Source organism: Pygocentrus nattereri, chromosome 5 (genome assembly GCF_015220715.1).
Source record: "Pygocentrus nattereri isolate fPygNat1 chromosome 5, fPygNat1.pri, whole genome shotgun sequence".
Lineage (NCBI taxonomy): Eukaryota > Metazoa > Chordata > Actinopteri > Characiformes > Serrasalmidae > Pygocentrus > Pygocentrus nattereri.
The window spans coordinates 3121879-3144890 of record NC_051215.1 but is presented as its reverse complement, the minus strand read 5'-3'; the positions used below and the strand labels follow the sequence as shown (position 1 = coordinate 3144890).

At 43.3% G+C, this 23012-nt stretch overlaps 1 protein-coding gene across 3 annotated transcripts in view; it reads left to right on the top strand.

The window, feature by feature from the left end:
• rock2a (rho-associated, coiled-coil containing protein kinase 2a) overlaps positions 1-23012 on the top strand; it is a 78525-nt gene that overhangs the window by 27029 nt on the left and 28484 nt on the right. For all 3 annotated transcript variants that reach the window (XM_037538659.1, XM_037538657.1, XM_037538658.1), the window contains exons 2-15: positions 8018-8099; positions 9732-9832; positions 9960-10097; positions 10899-11159; positions 14406-14550; positions 14943-15081; positions 15417-15508; positions 15617-15776; positions 16275-16323; positions 18446-18457; positions 19669-19797; positions 21167-21302; positions 21379-21470; positions 22500-22746. In XM_037538659.1, coding sequence (XP_037394556.1) covers positions 8018-8099; positions 9732-9832; positions 9960-10097; positions 10899-11159; positions 14406-14550; positions 14943-15081; positions 15417-15508; positions 15617-15776; positions 16275-16323; positions 18446-18457; positions 19669-19797; positions 21167-21302; positions 21379-21470; positions 22500-22746 — 1783 coding nt within the window. The remainder of the gene's footprint in view (positions 1-8017; positions 8100-9731; positions 9833-9959; positions 10098-10898; positions 11160-14405; positions 14551-14942; positions 15082-15416; positions 15509-15616; positions 15777-16274; positions 16324-18445; positions 18458-19668; positions 19798-21166; positions 21303-21378; positions 21471-22499; positions 22747-23012) is intronic.

The following is a 23012-nucleotide window of genomic DNA, read 5'->3' as shown; positions in this document are numbered from 1 at the left end:
CAAAAGCAAAGTCAACTGATCGGTGTTGGGGTGACAGAAAGCCGAAATCAGACCTGTTCTGTTAGTGCTTTAAGCGGTAGCAAGTCCACGGTGCCTCCCGCTGCAGTTACAGGCTCGGTTCCACACACACGGAACACATGGGGCTGGAGCCTATCCCAGCGGTCATCAGGCGGAAGGCAGGAAACACCCTGGACAGGTTGCCAGTCCAGCGCAGGGCAGACAGACAGACATACACATTCACTCACACCCAGGGACAGTTTAGCATGTCCAGTTGGCCTGACTGCATGTCTTTGGACTGTGGGGGGGAAACCGGAGAACCCGGAGGAAACCGAACTGATGATTAAAAACGTCCGTGGCACATTTTGCACGATGCACTTTGGGTTGCATCAATTGATGTAGCGTATTATTTGGTTCAGGTTGCTTCATCCTAATGGGAGTTACTACAGAATATCCCGGGCCTCTTTCGAGTGAATCACCCTGTATATGTGAGCTCTGAAACTCTTCGGCGGTGACGCAGGGCAGCAATTGTGGAATTGTTTTTTTTTTTTTTTAAACTCGTGACAAATCTTCTTCACTTTTAATTTCACTTTAAAGAAAGAAACAAAAATGAAAGACACAAAAAATTACACAAGTGTAAATTTAGGGTTTGGACTCGTCCCAATAGAACGTACCCTATAAATGATGACTTTGTATATCACTGCTGTCAGAAGAAATCCTACGTTTTTGTTGATTTTCAGCTTTTGACATAATTTGATAGATTTCATGACGAATGCACTAAAGAAAACGGCCCAAAATGACTCCAGAAAAATCCTGGTTCCATTGATTTACATTAAAAGTAAAGTAGGTTTTTTCCTCCTCCTGTGAAGTTACCATGTTAGAGATACGAGGTTTTCTTCCGACAGCTGTGATCTGTTTAGCTTATTATAATCTCTGTTAACGCCTTGGGTTTAAACCTATCCTAACTTAGTCCTTGTAGATATCTAGTGTCTGAATACTTCACGTTTTTTTTTTCTTCTTCTTTTTAATTTAGTTTATTTAAATGTTATTTATTTATTTATTTATTTATTTATTAATACTGTGGGAGCGCAATTTGAACCAATTCATTAGGCTGGTCCATATATAGACTGTTTGGATTGGGGAGTGAGGGAAACCCAGTTTTCCATCATAAATGCCCTTTAAAAAAAGAGAAAAAGCAGCATTTAGAGGAAAAACGGATCTAGAAAACCTGTTAATTTAACACGTTTTAAAATTCAACAGTTGACTATCAAACCTGTAAACAAGTTGCACTCTTATTGAAATCGTCTCACTCTCGTCTGACGCAGTGGCTTTTACATGATTTACCCTCCGCTTCACCACAGGGGAGTTCGGCCGGAGATATTTTGGATCTTTTTGGCAGTTTTCACATGAACTCAGCCGCGCTAACTCAGAAGTGCCTATTTAAGCTTGTGTCTGTTTTTTAATCCGCCCTAAAGCTGCATCTCTGTTCGCTCTCTCTGGCAGCTCCATTAGATAACAACATTACGGGACTCGGATAAGGAACGTTGCCATGCCAACTGGCGGGGTGAAGGGGTCGCGCTGCTCGGAGGCGCGGCACTCGTTACAGCATGGGTTCTCGACAGGACTGTCGCTGAGTGCATTTACATGCACTTAATGATTAGATCATTCGATTAGATCAATCGGATTCCTGCTGTTATCTGATCGTTTCAATGGTCATGTAAGCAGCCCACTCTTAGAGCGGAGTGAGGTCCAGAAATCTGATCAAGAAACCCGGATAAGAGGCTGGATTTGAGCTCAGTAATCAGATTTCTCAGTGCATTTAAACTCTTACTCTGATTTCTTTGCGATTTTTCAGATAACGATTAGCAGGCAGCGTCTAACACAGCACCCAGGAAATGCAGTAAAAGGCCGTTAGAGCGATGCTGATACCGCCTACATGCTTGATGAAATAAAGGATTTAAATATTCTTCGTCTTCTAGGTGATGCATGTTCATGTTTTCAGCTAAAGTGGCTCAATGTTTTAAATAAAAGCTGCAGAATGAAGTTTGGGTTTTACAGCACATTTACATCACGGCATATTCTGTGAGTTTATTGGCTGATTGCAGAGCCGAAGTCCGACTCTCGTAGACTCGGGGAGTAATCACCGTGATCTGATTACTCAAGTGCATGTAAACGTGTTCATTTGTTTACCGACGATCTGATTTCATGCAGATATCGGATTATTTTGCGCAGATATCATGTTTAGTGCCCACGGTGACTGAGCACTCAGGATTTGTGCAGTTACCTGATTAGTTAAGTGGTCATGTAAACAGCACACTCTGATTTCTCACATTGGAGTATGGTCTGGACATCGGATTAGGAAATCTGATAAAGAGGCTGGATTTTAGCTCAGTGATCAGGTTTCTTGGCGCATGTGAACTCTTACTCTGATTTCTTTCGGGTTCCTCATTATTCTCAGGTATAGGTGAGTTTGGCTGGATGTAAAGCAGAAATCCAATTACTTGGGTTTCCCCATGATCTCATTACCCAAGTGTGTGTAATCGCACTGATCGGATTCCTGACACAATCTGATTTTCTGCAGATAATTATTATTAACACACTCGCTGAGAAAGCTCCAGGAGGTTGCTTATAGTTTTTATGGCCATTTATTAATTTGCTCTGAGGGGTTTTTTCACACGGCAGGGCTTTTCCAGTCAGCCAGCTCATTTAAAAAAGCTCCAAAGCTTTAAATTCTGGCCTAAAACCAGCAATTGGTGTTATTTTTCATGTGATAATATTCTGTAGCCTCATCGTTTTGTCTGAATTCACGATTTTGCATCATTTTTGTGTCCATCAGTGTTCATGCACTGCGATACCCAGCATGCAAATAAATCAGAAAACCACTGGGAGTCCCTGCCCCACCGCTGATGTAGAGGCTAATAAATATGATCAGAATATTTGAGTTTTTAGCAGTGGTGTTGGCTTTTCCCTTTCTGCTGAATTGGCCAGCTAGCAATGAAAGAGACATTTCAAACATCCTGCCCTCAAGTGTCCTCCCACCTTCAAGACGCAGCATCAGAAGAGGGTTTTTCTAGTTTTAAGGACGAAATTCTTAAAACTTTTGGGCTGCAGCCCCTGGTATTTGGGTCTCTGTGCCCGGGCTGTATTGGCTATTTCTCTCTCTCTCTCTCTCTCTCTCTCTCTCTCTCTCTCTCTCTCTCTCTCTCTCTCTCTCTCTCTCTCTGTGTGTGTGTCTCTTTCTCGCTCTCCCCCTGTGTCTCTCTCTCTCTCTGTGTCTCTCTCTCTCTCTCTCTCTCTCTCTCTCTCTCTCTCTCTCTCTCTCTCTGTGTGTGTGTCTCTCTCTCTGTGTGTGTGTGTGTGTGTGTGTGTGTCTCTCTCTCTGTGTGTATGTGTGTGTGTGTGTGTGTGTGTGTGTCTCTCTCTCTGTGTGTGTGTGTGTGTGTGTGTGTGTGTGTGTCTCTCTCTCTGTGTGTGTGTGTCTCTCTCTCTGTGTGTGTGTGTCTCTCTCTCTGTGTGTGTGTGTCTCTCTCTCTCTCTCTCTCTCTCTCTCTCTCTCTCTCTCTCTCTCTCTCTCTCTCTCTCTCTCTCTGTGTGTCTCTCTGTGTGTCTCTGTCTCTCTCTCTCTCTCTCTCTCTCTCTCTCTCTCTCTCTCTCTCTCTCTCTCTCTCTCTCTCTCTCTCTCTCCCCTGTTCTCTCCCAGCAGCTATTTTTAAATGTGGAATCCAATAAAAAGTGTCTTGTTGGGGTTCTGCCTTTTATAGCTGTAGTGGATTGTTGTGTTTTGAGCCTGTAGCTGGAGCGCTTTATTAATGGTGGACTGCCGTGGGTTTTTTGTATGTGATGTTTCTCTGATGATGATTTTTTTCCTGATGATGATTTGTTCTATGTTTTACTGTATTTCTGAAGTGCGTATATCTAGAAAACGAAATATTTCTTGCTTTTTTTATTAATTAAAGTGTTTCGTTTGTGTGAAGTTTCAAAGCGTACCCAGTAGTCTTCCCAGAAGAGTAGAGGCTGTTACTGCAGCACTTACTTATCAATACCCTTCATTTCAGAAGAAACGCTTGAGAAGCCTGTGTCTACAAACTTTTGGACGTTATAGAGGTGCTCAATCCTGGTCCTGGAGATCTACCATCCTGGAAAGTTCAGACCCAACGTGCACAGGTCATATAGTCAGATGCCCCTGAAGGCCTTGGTTACCTGGAGGTGTGTTTGATTAGGGTTGGTGCTAAACTCTTCAGGGTGGTAGATCCACAGGACCAGGATTGAGCACCCCTGTTATAGAGCGTGTGTATATCGCTGTTGTCGGAAGAAAGCCTCGCATCTCCAAAATGGTAACTTTACAGGAGAAGGAAAAAACATACTTTACTTTTAATGTAAGTCAATGGAACCAGACGTCTTTCCAAGTAATTTTGGGTTATTTCTTTTGGTCCATCCTTCATGAAATTTACACGCAATACAAAGAACAACAGACATTTTCAAATTATGCCAAAAACTGAAAAAGACAGAAAATTGAGGTACTAGCTTTTCTTCCGACAGCAGCGATATGTAAGTGTTCTGTGGTAGACACTATTTATGACCGTGAACGTTGAAAGGGAATCCCAATTATTCACAGTTTCTTCATATTTAAACAGTTAAGATGTAAACAGTCTTTCAAAGTGATTTGGTGTGAAACGCTCTGCTCTAGGGAAACACACCAAGTCAGGACTGTTCACAGTGGTGGTGATAGGAACCAGACGTCCACCTCTAAAAGCTCCTCACAGAAAGTTCCTATATGAAGTGATTATGAATTCACTGCCTGATCTAAGACGCTGTTTTACCATAGATGTGAGAAGATTTTGGTTTAAAATATGTTGGAGAGGTACATGCAGGGCGCTGTGAGGCAAAATAGTCCCTAAATAAAGCTCATCTTTTCAGCTATTCCACTATTTTCCATCATCAAGACTCCGTATAAGCTCAGCAGACTCATGTAGGTTCTCTGGTGGTTCTGGACGGTAAATAAAATGTCTATATTTGTGCTGTAGTCATGGCGACCCCTGGTTCCTATCACTACAGCTGAATTATGCAGAAAGTTTGAAAGAATCTTAAAACTTAAACTCCCCTTTAAGTTCCACGGCTGTGTGTGTGTTTGTGTACTCACTTGGAGAAAGGACAGTTAAAGAGGAAATGATGTCATCACTGAGCTGCACAACACTGTGCTACATCTCTGGAGTCTTGCGTGGAATGTGTCATTTCCTGTGTGTGTGTGTGTGTGCGCGGTGTGTCTTGAATAGTGTTTTAAATAGACGCAGTTTTAAAACCGAGAGATTCATATTTGTGTTGTGTTAACGTCATTTTAATACCCAGAGAAACAGAGTGGAGTGTGCAGTGAGGAGAACAACCACTCAGTAAAGTCTTCTGGGCTGGTCTGACACGCAGACGGCGCCTCTAGAGAAAGTCTAAAATTAATAGATTCCTGTGGAGCTTTGTGAAAGATTGTCTTGATACTTCTGTATTTATACATAATGCTAACCAATCAACTCTCAGTGGCAGTAACGCCAACCAATCAGCTCTCAATGGCAGTAACGCCAACCAATCAGCTCTCAATGGCAGTAACGCCAACCAATCAGCTCTCAGTGGCAGTAACGCTAACCAATCAGCTCTCAGTGGCAGTCACGCCAACCAATCAGCTCTCAGTGGCAGTCACGCCAACCAATCAGCTCTCAGTGGCAGTCACGCCAACCAATCAGCTCTCAGTGGCAGTCACGCCAACCAGTCAGCTCTCAGTGGCAGTCACGCCAACCAGTCAGCTCTCAGTGGCAGTCACGCCAACCAGTCAGCTCTCAGTGGCAGTCACGCCAACCAGTCAGCTCTCAGTGGCAGTCACGCCAACCAGTCAGCTCTCAGTGGCAGTCACGCCAACCAATCAGCTCTCAGTGGCAGTCACGCCAACCAATCAGCTCTCAGTGGCAGTCACGCCAACCAGTCAGCTCTCAGTGGCAGTCACGCCAACCAGTCAGCTCTCAGTGGCAGTCACGCCAACCAGTCAGCTCTCAGTGGCGGTAATGTTACTCAGCACTCCTGTATGAAAAGAACATATTGTAGATATCATGTATAGTGTGTGTGTGTGTGTGTGTGTGTGTGTATATTGTGTGTGCATATATTGTGTGTGCATGTATAGGGAGTGAGAGAGAGATGGAGAAAGAGGAAAAACACTGCAGCCCCTCCGTCACAGTCTGACCACCCTGGACGGACACACACCCACACACACAGTGCTGGAGAAATGGGCTCATTTTGGTTATTTGTTTTGAGTGCGTTTCCTTTAGTTCATTCCCTCAGGAAGACACTGATTCCAGATTCTCGTGGCTCCTCACTTTCAAAGTAAATTTCAGATGTTCAGTTTTTCCTTTTAGAGCCGCTGAAATTGTTACTCCGTCATTAAAGTAGCAGTTAATTATCAGCTAAACTTGTATGATTGGGAAGGTCTAGTATAGAGTCGAATGTTGCATTAGCAGTGATGCTGTCAGCGTTCCGGGGATAAATGCGCGGAGGACCGTGAGATGGATTTAAAGATTGATGGCGTGTGATCACGGCTTGTTTTGAGCGTAAAATGAGCCGAGCACACCGTTAAGCAGGAGATAAACAGTAACTACAGACAGTGATCCAGCTGTGAATGCAGCACAATCAATCGGCTCAGTCATTCCGAAAGTCTCCGGCTTTTTAAAGACATGTTGGTTGCACTTCAAAGAGAGCAGTGTGGATCATTTTTCTGTTCTGTTTCTGTTCAGCTCTGAGATTAATAATTTTTTTTTTTTTTGGATGATTTGGCGTGTGTAATGGCAGTAATGTCCTGTGTGCATTATATTTCATGCCTTTCCATTAGAGCGGTTGTGCGAGGGACTGCACTAGACTGCACTAGACTACACTGCACTAGACTACACTAGACTACACTACACTAGACTAGACTGCACTAGACTAGACTGCACTGCACTAGACTGCACTGCACTAGACTGCACTGCACTAGACTGCACTGCACTAGATTGCACTGCACTAGACTAGACTGCACTAGACTAGACTAGGCTACACCAGACTACAGAAACATTTGCCAGCTCTGTTTGCACACAAAGGAATTACACCTCTGCATTTAACCCTGCTGTGAAACACCCACATACATGCCCAGAGTGGTGGGCAGCCCTATCCATAGCACCCCAGGAGGAGTTAGGTGTCTTGCTCAAGGGCACTTCAGTCACGCACTGTCTGCTCAAGGGATCGAACCGGCGACCTTCCGGTCACAAGACTGGTTCCCCAACCCCCATCTCACGACTGCCCCGATCAGCCAGTCACTAGTATCAGCTTTTCTGTTGACCTTTTGATTAAAGGATCACTTACATCACGGATGTCACACTCGACCGCTTGAAGGGCCATATTAAAAATCTCAACAAATCTGTAGTAATCTGTAATTTCATTTTACATTAATTTTGGCTATGAGCCAAACTGACCACTGGTTATTCAAAATGCGCAGAACAGTAAAATACAGGCACTTGTAGTAGACCTTCAAACATTACATGAATACTTGAAATATTTAAAATGTGAACATCCCCAGGAGCTAATTATCTGCTTGACCTGGACACCTGCCCTCTTCTGCTGCAAGTTCAGTAACACATGGGCTCGGCCGCTGAGCTGCTGAGCTGATGTTCAGCGCTTATATTGGCCGAACTGAAGTTAGTGTTCTTGGTGATGCAACTGGTGTGGAATTGTGTAGAATTGAGGTGTAACTACTGTCTCATAGATTGTTGTTGGGGTAGGAAGGTCGGAGCGCACATTACGTTGCAGTGCATGCTGGGGACTGTAGTGCAGGGCACTGTGAAACGGCCTAATTAAAATGTGTTTGTGGGCTGGATAGGGTTGTGTGCCAGGCCTGACTCTGTGTTTGACACATGGGGTTTAGATATTAGATTACGAAGCTGCTGGTCTTTCACCAGGACCTCCAACCACTGAGTGAACAGTTTGAGTAAGTTCTGTGCTTTATCCTCTCTTTCAGGACGCCATGAATGCCCTGGTTCTGGATCTGGATTTTCCGGCCTTACGCAAAAACAAGAACATAGAAACCTTCTTGAACAGATGTGAGTATTAACGTGTTTATAGTTATGACTGGATCGAGTTTGCACCGTCATAGGCTTTGGTCATTCGTGAAAAATTCTGGGAATTTTCAAGGAACTAAGATACAAATTAGGCAGGTGATTCTGCGTGAATGCTGAGGGGGTGAGAATCAGCAGAGACCCACAGTACGATATCATCACCACGCTTGAGCTGCAATGCAATATACAAATACACTGCCGATATATTTCCATTCATTACCGTGTGTGTGTGTGTGTGTGTGTGTGTGTGTGTGTGTGTGTGTGTGTGTGTGTGTTTATATACTGTTTGAGACGGTCCCTTACACTGTAACAGATTAGGGAGCGAAAGAACGGACCCCCATGGACCCTCTCAGAGCAGATACTATCTTGGTGGTGGATCATTCTCAGCACTGCAGTAACACTGACGTGGTGGTGTGTTAGTGTGTTGTGCTGGTGTGAGTGGATCAGACACAGCAGTGCTGCTGGAGATTTTAAACACTGTCCACTCACTGTCCACTCTATTAGACACTCCTACCTCATTGGTCCACCTTGTAGATGTAAAGTCAGAGACGACAGCTCATCTGCTGTTGCACAGCTTGCGTTGGTCATCCTCTAGTCCTTCATCAGTGGTCACAGGACGCTGTTGGCTGGATGTTTTTGGTTGGTGGACTATTCTCAGTAAGTGGAGATGATAAGATGGACAGTGAGCGTAGAAACAGGCAGGTGGTCAGAATGTTACGCCTGATCGGTGTAAATATTGTCCATTGTATATGATGTAGTTTGCAGCTGCTAGTTGGTGAAGTATAAACTTTTATTAATTGCTACATTAGCCTCGTAGCTCCAGTCCGAAACTACAGAGGTTTTGGCTGATCGGGGGTCTTCGGGGGAAAGCTATGTTTGATTTCTAGCTAAACTATTACTTTAATGACTGACGAGCTCTGGGGGTTTCTGAATGACCCTCGGCGCGTCCGAACTGTTTGATTTTCAGTGGCAGCGATGCTGCTGGATGTGTCCGTCTCCACCCGCCTCCTCTTTCAGCGTATGACAAATTATCTCCTTCCGTCCTGTCGTTGCATTCTAATTTCCTCCCGTTGCCATGGCGACCATAGTGCAGTGTGTTGTGTGGTGGTGCGCTAGGACAGCGGGAGGATGACTCAACACTTGGGCGGTGAGTCAAACGCGGCCAGTCAGAGAGCTCTGTGAACTCAGAAGTTCTCAGAAGCAAGTATTGAGTAATACATTTCTGTAGTTCTGTCAGAGCGACGGCTGCACTGTCCGCAGGCTCTGCAACTGCAGCAGGACACATGTTGACCTCATGACGGTCATGTTTGTGTGTGTGTTTGTTTGTTTTGGTATGTTGTAATGTTGTATGTTATAACACACTCCCTCTCGTGTTCTACTGCTTAAGTAATAAGCTAGATGAATACAAAATCACCATGTATGATGCACTTTTGATTGGGAAGTGGCCAAACCCTTAGATTTACGCTTGTGAATAGTTGTTTTCTGTAGTTTTTCGGGTGGTTTTACGATGAACATGCAGGTTTATGTTCTTACTCTCCGCTCTCCTGCTGTAAAATGTTCTCCACAGTGTTGTGATCCCATCATACCTGAATGCGCTGATGTCTTGTCTTTGTGTAGATGAGAAAGTCATGTCTCACATTCGGGAGCTGCAGATGAAGCAGGAGGATTTTGACAGAGTGAAGGTGATCGGCAGAGGAGCGTTTGGAGAAGTACAGTTGGTGAGGGATGTGTGTGTGTGTGTGTGTGTGTGTGTGTGTGTGTGTGTGTATTAATATACAGTAGGCATCTGTAATTGTATATTATTGTTTACACAAGCATAATCTTCAAGGTGTGCTTGTGTTTTAGGTGAGACATAAAGCCTCTCAGAAGGTTTATGCCATGAAGCTGCTGAGTAAGTTTGAGATGATCAAGCGTTCGGACTCGGCTTTCTTCTGGGAGGAGCGGGACATCATGGCGTTTGCCGACAGCCCCTGGGTCGTGCAGGTGAGACGTGTTTGTTTTAATGCCGTGTGAGGACGTGGGGGTCAAACATAAGAACCATAAAGATCATGTACAGCACTGTGCCAAAGTGCCGGGGGTTAGAGAGAATGATGCTTGAAGCTGTGTATCTAGACAATGAGCAATTATTTGTTAAACAAAGCATCAACTCCAGAATAAATACAAATAAACAGTGCATTGTGTTTGTTCTGTGTGTGATAGTTTAATAATTTCCAAAGTTCTCCTCAAGTCCAGTATTTACAGGTACAGAGCGCTGTATATGGACGCTGTAGGAGCAAAATCTGAACTCTCCAGAATTGCAGAAGGAAAAAACATCTTTAACATGTAGAATTTTTTGTTGCACAAGTTGTACTTATGCTTCTGGATTTAACTGCTGCATTTGATACTATAGATCATACAGTACTTCTACATTAGCTGAAGAACTTGGTCTTGGTCTTAATGGAACTGGTTCTCTACATATTTAGCTGGAAGACAGTATTCTGTAAACATGGGTGTACATATCTAAGATAAGCATGATATTCTCTGTGGTGTACCACAAGGCTCTGTACAAGGTTCACTTCAGTTTTCTTTGTATATCCTGCCACTGGGTCAGATTTTTAGGAAGCATGGCATAAATCTTCATAGTTATGCAGATGATGCGTAAATGTATGTATCTCTAACTGTGTGTGTATGTGTGTGTGTGTATATATATATATATATATATATATAAAGGATAACTTAATTTATTATTACTCCTGTGGCTTTACTGATACACAAAACCACCTCTCTCTCGCTCTCTCTCTCTAGCTGTGCTGTGCCTTCCAGGATGACCGTTATCTGTACATGGTGATGGAGTACATGCCGGGTGGAGACCTGGTAAACCTGACCAGTACATATGATGTTCCAGAGAAGTGGGCAAAGTTCTACACGGCCGAAGTGGTCATGGCTCTGGACGCCATCCACTCCATGGGCTTCATCCACCGCGACGTCAAACCAGACAACATGCTGCTGGACCGCAACGGCCACCTCAAACTCGCCGACTTCGGCACCTGCATGAAAATGGACTCGGTAAGACTGTTTTCCTTTTTGTCCTGTTAAACCACTGATCAAACCACTGTCCCTGCAGTTCTTTCCACTTTGCCACTGTCATTGCTCAAATTTGTTGACTGCCAATTTTTTCCATTTTGACCCCTGCGCTTCCTGTAGAGCTAATTTCAGATTTTTATAATTTAATTATTCAGACGTGAAGTTATTCAGTGGTGATGTGAAATGGGTAAACTTTAGTGTTGTGATAGCAACCAGGGGTCGCCATGACTACAACATAATATAGGCATTTTATTTACCATCCAGAACCACCAGAGAACCTAAACGAGTCTTCTGAGCTTAATCTGAAAAAAAATTTCTTTGGCGAATATTTTGCATCTCAACGCCCTGCGTGTACCTCTCCACTACACATGGCTTTAAAAATGATATTTTAGGCCAAAACCTTCTCATAACTGTCATAAAACAATACTCAGTGAATTTATCACCAATTCATTTCATAGCTGTCTGTGAGGAGCTTTTAGAGGTGGATGTCTGGTTCCTATCACCACCACTGTGAACAATTCGGACTCTGTAAGTTTCTCTAGAACAGAGAGTTTCACACCAGACGACTCAGAACCGCCCTGTTCACATCTAAACCGTTTCATTATGCAGAAATCTGAAAAACTGGTGGAATTGCCCTTTGGTCTGTGTAAGTAGTGAGTCGCATGAGCGTTGGTGTAAACGATGCATCAAGTTGTCAGCTTTCTTAATGATTCGACTGTCCACTCGTCATTAGAACCCCAATGAAGAAAGGAGCTCAGTGACCCAAATCTGCTGCAGCTGCTCCACGGGGGCTGTGTTCCAATCAGAGAGATGCTCATGACTGGCACAGTGGGGAGAGCACAGACCTTTTTTAGCCCAATTCTGTGGCCCAGCGGAAGAATAAATAAACTTGATGTAGGCAGGGGGATTTGCACCCATTTGTATAATTAATGCAACCATAAAAAGTCTGAAAGATGTCTCCTTCGTCCTATTTTCAGAAAGTATGACTTCCACAGGCTTTGAACTTAAAGGGGAACTCCACGTATTTTTCAAAATTTCTTTGTAATCCGGGGATTAAGACGTAGACGGAGTCATTCGGGGTGGTTTGGTGTGAAACGCTCCGCTCTAGAGAAACTTGCCGAGTCAGAAGTGTTGATACAAAACCTTCTCTACACTGTTGTGAAACTGCCTCAGTCGTCAGGCCGTGAATTCATAACCACTTCATGTAGGAACTCTCTGTGAGGAGCTTTTAGAGGGGGACGTCTGGTTCCTATCACCACCACTGTGAGCAGTTCTGACTCGGTCAGTTTCTCTACAACAGAGCGTTTCACACCAAAGCGCTGGTATTTGTTTGCTCTCTGCTTGATGTGGTAGTTATTAAAATTCCCCGTGTGCTGAAAACGTCCTGTAGGAAGATTATTCCCAGCTCTTCCAAAGGCCACATTCCTGAACATGTACCCTAAATAGCGTGCACGCATCACCAAATGCTTCCGGATTATTCTTTCCACTCTTGTTTTTTCTGTATCAGTGCTGAGCAAGTCGGCCGTCGGGTCAGTGAGTTTAGCTGTGGCTGACCTTGAGCGACCTTATTGGCCAGAAGGCTGCAGGCGTGAATAAGCCACAGTGGCCCAATCCAGATGTTCTCGTCCAGTCCGGAGCTGGATTAGATGAACCGGACTAAACTGACTACTGACCAGAGGTGCCTCAGTACTGGGGCACCTCTGGTATCCATACTGATTAAAATGGGTTACAAAATCCAGTAACTGATGTTGGATGAGATCAGTTTCAGTTTTGGTGCTCTAGAGAACCTTTCTTCAAAAAAGGTGCTGTGTAGAACTTTAGAACCTTAGAACCTTACCATTCTCTATCAATCTGAAGAACAATTTCACCACGCAAAGAACTTTTTAAGCAAGCAAGTAAGTCATTGAATGTTTATGGTTCTATGTAAAACCATTATCTTCATTAAAGAACCCTTGAAGAACCATCTTTTGTGTGTGTGTACGTCAGCAGAAATGTTGTTTTTAAGCATTTTTTTAAGAGGAGAAACTGAACTTAATAAGAGTTTGTGAGATGCCTAAAGATAATTTAGACCAATCAGAGGCAACCAAAGCTCCACGTGTTGTGACATCACAACCACAGCTTACTGGCAGTTTGACACAGTATGTTCAGGGGTCAAGCCTCAAGCCAAAAAAAAGTGGATATTCTGGTCTTCTTGGCCAAAATAAATCAGGTCTGAGTCTCAGTTTATAAAACATCGCAATTTTAATCGCAGCCGGGATATTAGTCGGGAAAATCGCAGTTCGAAGTTTTCCCCAAGTTCAGCCCTAATTAATATACACTAAAGTAGTATAAAAGAACTGGGATGGACGGGCGGCCTGTCCAGGGTGTTTCCTGCCTTCTACCCAGTGAACGCTGGGATAGGCTCCAGCTCCCCCCGAGATCCAGGAGAATAAGCAGCTTAGATGATGAGCATAAACGAACCTGCTCGGCTGATGTAAATGGCTGTAGGAGAAGATTAGTGAAGGGGCACTGTGGTGAGAATAACGTGTTTTTCTCAGGGGGGGGTTGTGTATTGGCTCTGTCTGTGTAATACTGCCACCTAGTGCACAGATACATCATCACAACATAGGAATGACTCACTTCAGAGCAGGTGAATCAGACATGGGCCTCTAAATTAACTGTAGTTCAGAAAGAAACCTAAGGCCGGCTTTATAGAGTGGAGCTTACAGCTTAAAGGGCCCATATCCTACATTTTCCATGCATTTGTTTTTTGTCCTCTTTTTAGAGTTTAAAAATCTAAACTCTGTCCTTCACAAAAATAAACAACATTTATTTATAAATAAATAAAAGCTAAGATATTTACACTGTAAAGATATTTTGCCAATGAGGTGCTAATTTGTCACCCTTGGGATGAAGAGTGAACAGTATAAACGTTATAAATAGAAAAGCTAAAATATCTTTACACTATAGAGATATGTGAAGGCTACATTGGCTACGAGGCTGATGTGGCTATCAAGTAGTGAAAACCGAGTGTTTGGGACGAACTCACACACACACACACACACACACACACACACACACACACACACACACAGATTGTTTGGCGTTCACACCTGTGTTAGATGCCTTTTGCTCTTAGCTACGTTCGCCTGTTTGGCTGAAGCGTCTCATGACGTTGGGTATCGAATGTGACGTAGTTAAAGTTGACTGGGAGGCAGTGAAGTGGTGACGAGTGCTGTGTCATTGCAGACGGGTATGGTGCACTGCGACACGGCGGTGGGAACGCCAGACTACATCTCGCCCGAGGTGCTGAAGTCCCAGGGAGGAGACGGCTACTACGGCCGAGAGTGCGACTGGTGGTCTGTAGGAGTGTTCATCTTCGAGATGCTAGTGGGTGAGTGATGGGATGTGCCTGTGTGTGACATCACGTCTTAATTCGTGCTTGATCAGCAACTGGAAGTCTGTGAACTTATATCTGTGATACATTTGCAGTTGTATGGTGCATATCGCTGCAGTCGGAGCAAAACCTCGTATCTCCAAAATCACAACTTTACAGGAGAAGGATAAAACATACTTTAATTTTAATGCAAGTCAATGGAACCAGAATTTTTTGGGCCGTTTATTTTGGTATATTAATTTTTTATGATATATATATATATATATATATATATATATATATATATATATATATATATATATATCACACACACGTATATGCCTTTAAGGCACATGTAAGACTGCATTTACAGACATTATATTAAACACTTTTTTTTTTTTTTGGAACAGGTGATACTCCATTCTACGCGGACTCACTGGTGGGGACCTACAGTAAAATTATGGATCACAAGAACTCTCTGAACTTCCCTGATGATGTGGAGATCTCTAAGGAGGCCAAAGGCATTATCTGCGCTTTCCTGACAGACAGGTCAGCTTCTCTCATCTGTCCAGCAGACAAGCTAGAATTCCATAACTAACGGACGATTGTTTCGTCTCGGTTCCTGTGACTTCTCCTGGTCTCTGGTTCTCATGAATAACCTGTTTCAGCGCCGTGTTCCTGTGTGTAGTTATGCCAGAAAGTTAATACAGTCGTATTTAGATTTTCTAAAACAAACAAACGTTAAACTTATATGAATAGAACTTGCGCAGGACAGTTTGCAGTAAAATGCCATATTTAATTGCGTCACACTCAGAAAATCAACAAAACATAGTTTGAGCAGGTGGTCAAGCGTTTGCATGTGACTGCCTGTGCTTGCGCTTTAGGGAGGTTCGCTTGGGCCGTAATGGTGTGGAGGAGATTAAGCGTCACCCTTTCTTCAGAAATGACCAGTGGACCTTTGACACGATCAGAGACAGTGAGTAACAAACCACAGCGCCGAATTATGAATCTGCGCATTGACAGTTTGCAGTGTTCACAGTGTACAGTGTATTAATATTGAGCGCTTTTCTCCGTCTCGCTGCAGCGGCAGCTCCGGTGGTGCCAGAGTTGATCAGCGATATCGACACTAGCAATTTCGACGAGATCGAAGAGGACAAAGGAGACGTGGAGACATTTCCCACGCCTAAAGCTTTCGTGGGGAACCAGCTCCCCTTCGTCGGCTTCACCTACTTCAAAGAAGACCAGTAAGAAGAAGATGAAACGATACTGATCGCTATCAGAACCTTTTGGTTTAATTTTATTTCTTTTTTTTATTTTTATTTTTATTTTGGTGTGCACGCTTGAGGTATTTTCGATGAAATGATTGTCATACTGTTCCATAATGTGCTTTTAGTAGTGAAGACTATAGATTTATATCTATATACACTCGTTTCCATATTTCATGGGTTTTCCATGTATTGTGAAATGCTTTTCTACATTACACTAACTGTCAGCTCACAATTAGTGTTCTCGTCCAAGCATATTGAGCAAGATGCTACCCTTCCCCTCTACACCTGGTAGCATTGTGTGATGGGAGGAGGCCTAGAGATGCATCTTAAAAAATCTGAAAAAATTGGTAAAATATATCATGATAAAATATCTGCCTGTATTGCTGTATTTACCTGCTGTGTGTCACACTGCTTGTGTTGTGAACTCTTTATCGTATTTCTAGCATCACTAATGTCAGTCCTGCTCTTCTGTAGGTTGTTGAGCGCCTCCAACAGTTCAGCAGAACATCCTACAAAGGGAGAGGTGAGACACTGTTCACGTGCACTCATATACAGGCTGACATACAGACTCACGTGCACTCATATACAGGCTGACTTACAGACTCACGTGCACTCATATACAGGCTGACTTACAGACTCACGTGCACTCATATACAGGCTGACTTACAGACTCACGTGCACTCATATACAGGCTGACTTACAGACTCACGTGCACTCATATACAGGCTGACTTACAGACTCACGTGCACTCATATACAGGCTGACTTACAGACTCACGTGCACTCATATACAGGCTGACTTACAGACTCACGTGCACTCATATACAGGCTGACTTACAGACTCACGTGCACTCATATACAGGCTGACTTACAGACTCACGTGCACTCATATACAGGCTGACTTACAGACTCACGTGCACTCATTTACAGGCTGACTTACAGACTCACGTGCACTCATATACAGGCTGACTTACAGACTCACGTGCACTCATATACAGGCTGACTTACAGACTCACGTGCACTCATATACAGGCTGACTTACAGACTCACGTGCACTCATATACAGGCTGACATACAGACTCACGGCACTCATATACGGGCTGACTTACAGACTCACGTGCACTCATATACGGGCTGACTTACAGACTCACGTGCACTCATATACGGGCTGACTTACAGACTCACGTGCACTCATATACGGGCTGACTTACAGACTCACGTGCACTCATATACGGGCTGACTTACAGACTCACGTGCACTCATATACGGGCTGACTTACAGACTCACGTGCACTCATATACGGGCTGACATACAGACTCACGTGCACTCATATACGGGCTGACATACAGACTCACGTGCACTCATATACGGGCTGACTTACAGACTCACGTGCACTCATATACGGGCTGACATACAGACTCACGTGCACTCATATACGGGCTGACATACAGACTCACGTGCACTCATATACAGGCTGACATACAGACTCACGTGCACTCATATACAGGCTGACATACAGACTCACGGCACTCATATACAGGCTGACATACAGACTCACGTGCACTCATATACAGGCTGACATACAGACTCACGTGCACTCATACAGGCTGACATACAGACTCACGTGCACTCATACAGGCTGACATACAGACTCACGTGCACTCATACAGGCTGACATACAGACTCACGTGCACTCATATACAGGCTGACATACAGACTCACGGCACTCATATACAGGCTGACATACAGACTCACGTGCACTCATATACAGGCTGACTTACAGACTCACGTGCACTCATACAGGCTGACATACAGACTCACGTGCACTCATACAGGCTGACATACAGACTCACGTGCACTCATATACAGGCTGACATACAGACTCACGGCACTCATATACAGGCTGACATACAGACTCACGGCACTCATATACAGGCTGACTTACAGACTCACGGCACTCATATACAGGCTGACATACAGACTCACGTGCACTCATATACAGGCTGACATACAGACTCACGTGCACTCATATACAGGCTGACATACAGACTCACGGCACTCATATACAGGCTGACATACAGACTCACGTGCACTCATATACAGGCTGACATACAGACTCACGTGCACTCATATACAGGCTGACATACAGACTCACGTGCACTCATATACAGGCTGACATACAGACTCACGGCACTCATATACAGGCTGACTTACAGACTCACGTGCACTCATATACAGGCTGACTTACAGACTCACGGCACTCATATACAGGCTGACATACAGACTCACGTGCACTCATATACAGGCTGACTTACAGACTCACGTGCACTCATATACAGGCTGACATACAGACTCACGGCACTCATATACAGGCTGACTTACAGACTCACGTGCACTTATATACAGGCTGACTTACAGACTCACGTGAACAGTGAACTTTCCACACAGTTCCTCCGCTTGGTTTAATGAGCTTAGATGCCAAAAATAATTCGCATGAAATTACAAGTGAATTTGGTTCCCTGCGCTTTCTGAGGAGCAAGTTAATGTAGAAAAGATATGACGTGGGCATGATGGGCTAGTGTTTGTTAGTAATCCTGCCAAGTATTCTAACCATTTCCTTTGTTTTTCTTGTCTTTTGTCTTGCAGGACAGTGTTGCAGTGAGTATACACGTCTTCCGCTTCCTTCCTGAGGAACGCCGCTTGTGCTGCCTTGCTCGTTGTTGATGATTATCATTGTTGTTCTGACTGACCTCTAGATAGAGATGAGAGAATGACCTCTATACACCATTTTCCCCGTAGTTGGTCAGCAAAAATGTGTTTGGTGTTGACACAGAAGTAATGAAAGAGCGCTGTATTCCGTACTGTATTCCATACTGTATTCCGTACTGTATTCCGGGCACTTTTTGCCTTTCAGTAGTTATTGCAGAGTCATGTGCGATTCAATGATTGGTTGGATCTGCCTTGCAACCAATATGCACTTTTCACATTTGGACCAATACTTTTAAAGAAATAAGAAGAAAACATCACCTGTGTCATCGGTTTGCGCCGTCAGTATTCCGCACACCAGCTTCCGCAGAAGCAGCGGTTTTCCGTAGTGTTTTCCCTTCATTTATTTGAAGTTTTATGAAATCTAATTGCATAAAAATAGACATTAACTGATTATAAAATTGAATTATTCTGAACAATATGTGTAATGATTGAGGCCACCGTGGAAAAGAGCCGAGTACAGTGAGGCGGTAGTTTGAAGCTGCGCAGCTGCAAGTCTGCTGAGGTCGCTGAGCTGACGGTGTAAACTCAGATTAACAGCTCAGTACTAAACACACTGTGTTTCATGCTGATAATCCATTGTTTCAGATTGGAAAAAAGGATATATGATGATGTCTCAGATGTATCATTGACAAATGCCAAAAAGTGGTTTTTATTACATAGACAGGAAAATTTGCAAGTGTGCGGAATACCGAAGTGTGCGGAATACCGTGCTCTTGTGTTGCAGACAAAATTTAGGCTTCACTGTTTGAAGCTATGCTAATGCATTTCAGTGCATGTTTATAAGTAAGTATATAGTAAGTTGGAAACCATAAGCACGTCTATTAGAGGTTACTGGACAACTCCACACAGTGTGTGATGGTTTAGCATTGTGCTAACTGGTGTACAGAAGCTTCTGTTAATTAGTTGCTACATTCGCATCGTAGCTCCTGTGCAAAACTGAAGAGGCAAACTTGTGGCTCATTGAATTAATTACACATGCATGCATAATTGCCTGACAAGGTGTGATGTTGGGTTAGGGAATTGCTGTAGTGCTGCAGAGAATCGGAGCTAATTCTGTGACAGTGAGCCGCTGATGCTGTGCTAATGCTCATTTGCTGCAGATCCAGAAGAAGCTTCACTGCCTGGAGGAGCAGCTCAATAACGAGATGCAGGCCAAAGATGAGCTGGAGCACAAGTACAGGACAACCAGTGGACGACTGGACAAAATCACCAAAGAGCTCGAAGAAGAGGTGAAATAATAAATATACAGACAGCCCTAAATACATTATCAAAAGAACGAGACATTATTACTATTATGTGTGTGTGTATATATGTATATATATGTGTGTGTGTGTGTGTGTGTGTGTGTGTGTGTGTATGTATGTATGTATGTATATATATATATATATATATATATATATATATATATATATAATATAGCTGCTGTCAGAGGAAAACCTCATATCTCAATTTTTTATGTTTTTCAGTTTTTGACATAATCTGAAAAGAGCTGTTGTCCTTTGCATTGTATGTAAATGTCATGATGAATGGACTAAAAGAAATCACTTAAAATGACTTATAAATAATTCTGGTTCCATTGACTTACATTAAAAGTACAGTAGGTTTTTTCCTTCTCCTGTAAAGTTTTTTGGAGATATGAGGTTTTAGTCTGACAGTAGTGAGGTGTGTGTGTATATATATATATATATATATATATATATATATATATATATATATATATATATATATATATATATTTATATATATATTTATATGCATACAAGACATATTATTGTTATTATATAATAAACAATAACAATTATATATTTTTATATATATATATATATATATATATATATATATATATATATATAGACCTATATGAGACATATCATTATGTATATAAAATGTAGTACTGTGTAAAAGTATCTGCCCCCTCTTAATTTCTTCTATTTTTGTGCATGTAGTGTAAGACGAAGGCAACCTGACTAAACGTAAAATGTAGTCTTAAGATTAGAAATTATTCATTAGTTATCCAACATTAACTGACACTGTGTTTAAGTAAACACCCCCTTAGTTACTCAACCAACTATCAAAAGAACTGCTGGCCTTCTTTTGGTCCATTTGTCATAAAATTTACACACAATGTAAAGAGCAGCAGGCAATTTCAGATTATGTCAAAAACTGAAAAATGACCAAATGGGGATGCGAGGTTTTGTTACAACAGCAGCTATATATGATATATACAGGTATTTACACATATAACACAAGTGGGACATATTATTATTAAATATACAATCCCCGGCTGCCTGGCTGGAAATATCCAGTGAGCGGTCAGTCGTGTGGACAAAAATGCCTTGTTGATGTGAGAGGTCAGAGGAGAACGGGCAGACTGGTTCCAGATGATAGAAAGGCAGCAGGAACTCAAATAACCAACCAGAATCTCTGAGGAACGTTTCCAACACCTTGTTGAAAGTGTGGCACGAAGAATTAAATCAGTTCTGAAGGCAAAAGGGGGTCCAGCCTTTTACTAGCAAGGTGTACCTAATAAAGTGGCCGGTGAGTGTAGGTTGCCAATATATGATGTTTGACCCGATGTGTAAACTGTGTTTTGTGTAGATTAACAGTAGGAAGGTTTTGGAGTCTTCTCTGAGGCAGCTGGAGAGAGAGAAAGCTCTGCTGCAGCACAAGAGTGTGGAGAGCCACAGAAAGGCTGAGAGTGAAGCAGATCGCAAACGCTGCCTCGAAAACGAAGGTAACGGCTCACACTCCGTCTGCCTCGCTGTCGCTCGTACACAGTTCGGATCCTCACGCTGTGTTTTGCTTTACAGTGAACGGTCTGAGGGACCAGCTGGAGGAGATGAAGAAGAGGAACCAGAATTCTCACATTTCCAACGAGAAAAACATCCACCTGCAGAGACAGGTATGTGCACACCTGCGTGTACCTGTAGCAGCCGCGCACACGTTCCCCACTTCCTTCTTGCATGATCATATACCCCGCGGTGAAAGACCCTGAAATGAAAAGGAAGTCGCATGTAACTAATACACAATAAGCATGTGAGCAGATCAAAGTGTATCTTGTCCTAAATGTTTTATGCGGAATTTTATGTGAGAGCAATAAATTGGTCTCCCTAAAAAAGCAGGTTTCCAGTGGTTTTATTCTGATGGGTGATTCTGAGCTGAATCGCAGATTATTACGACGCTGGATTAATCGCTGTTGTTTTGAGTTTGTTTATCGCAGGAACCTTCACTTTGTACTTAGTCGGAGTTCCACCACTGCAGTAATGGTTTCCACCTATATGGGAATTTCAGTGTAATGTTAGCACCAAGCTAGCAATGGCATTTGCTTCCCACATGTGGCTTAATGCTGATTAGGCCGGCTCTACTTAAACACAGATGTTTGAAGCGTTTAAAGCCTGTGTCATATATTCAAGTCTCATTCTTTACTTTGTACACTGCGGTTTTATCATTTCCTGAGCTGTTCAGCCTGAAACTAGTTACACAAAATCCTTTACTTCACATCCACACAATTAGCAACAACAGACATTTGATTTCACTTTGTATATGCCAAATGTTTAACTACAAGCATGCATGCATTTAGCTCCTGCTGGTGTGGGTTTCTTCTCCTTGACTGATGCTCTCAAAAACTATGTGGTAGATAATAATAATAATAATAATAGTAGCTTCCCCTTGTGGAGGGTGTATTCAGGCCACTGAGCACAGCTGTATAATGATCAGTGGATGCCCTGTTTATCATTCAGATCACAAACTAACCACTAAGGTGTTTCAGTGAGAGCCGAAATTTGTTCATTGTTTTTATGGAACAATCGTGGCGGCCCTAGTTGCAGTGCGTTTTTAAGTAAATGATTTTGTTTAAAAGCCTGAATCAAACAGTTATGAATAAACTCTGGGTTTTAGCAAGTGTGGTCAAACGTGCTGTTTGTCTCTGCAGCTGGACGAAGCAAATACTCTGTTGCGCGCCGAGTCAGACGCTGCGACGCGGCTGCGGAAGGCGCAAACCGACTCCAGTAAACAGCTGCAGCAGCTGGAGACGCATGTGAGGGAGCTGCAGGATAAGTGCTGTCTGCTGGAGAGCAGCAAGCTGGCTCTGGAGAAAGATTACATCGGTCTGCAGGCCGCACTGGACACAGAGACGCGCGAACACACGCAGCGCTCCGAGACCATCTCCGACCTGCAGGGTAACGCCGCGGCCTCGCTACACACTTGCCTCCATATGACACAGGCGACTGGAACGCTGGGACGACGTAGTAGTCCTCGTTTTTGATGCAGTTAGTGATTCACGTTGTAGCTGTGCGTAACGATGTTGTGGTGAGAATGAGGGAAGCTGGTTGCTAGCAAGTGAGCTGATTTGCTGTGTGTCTACGTCAAATGAAAACGGCGCCGTAACTACAGGGTGTCTTACGTTTTTCTGAGGTTTGAGTAAAAAGAGTCAGTAACTATAAAT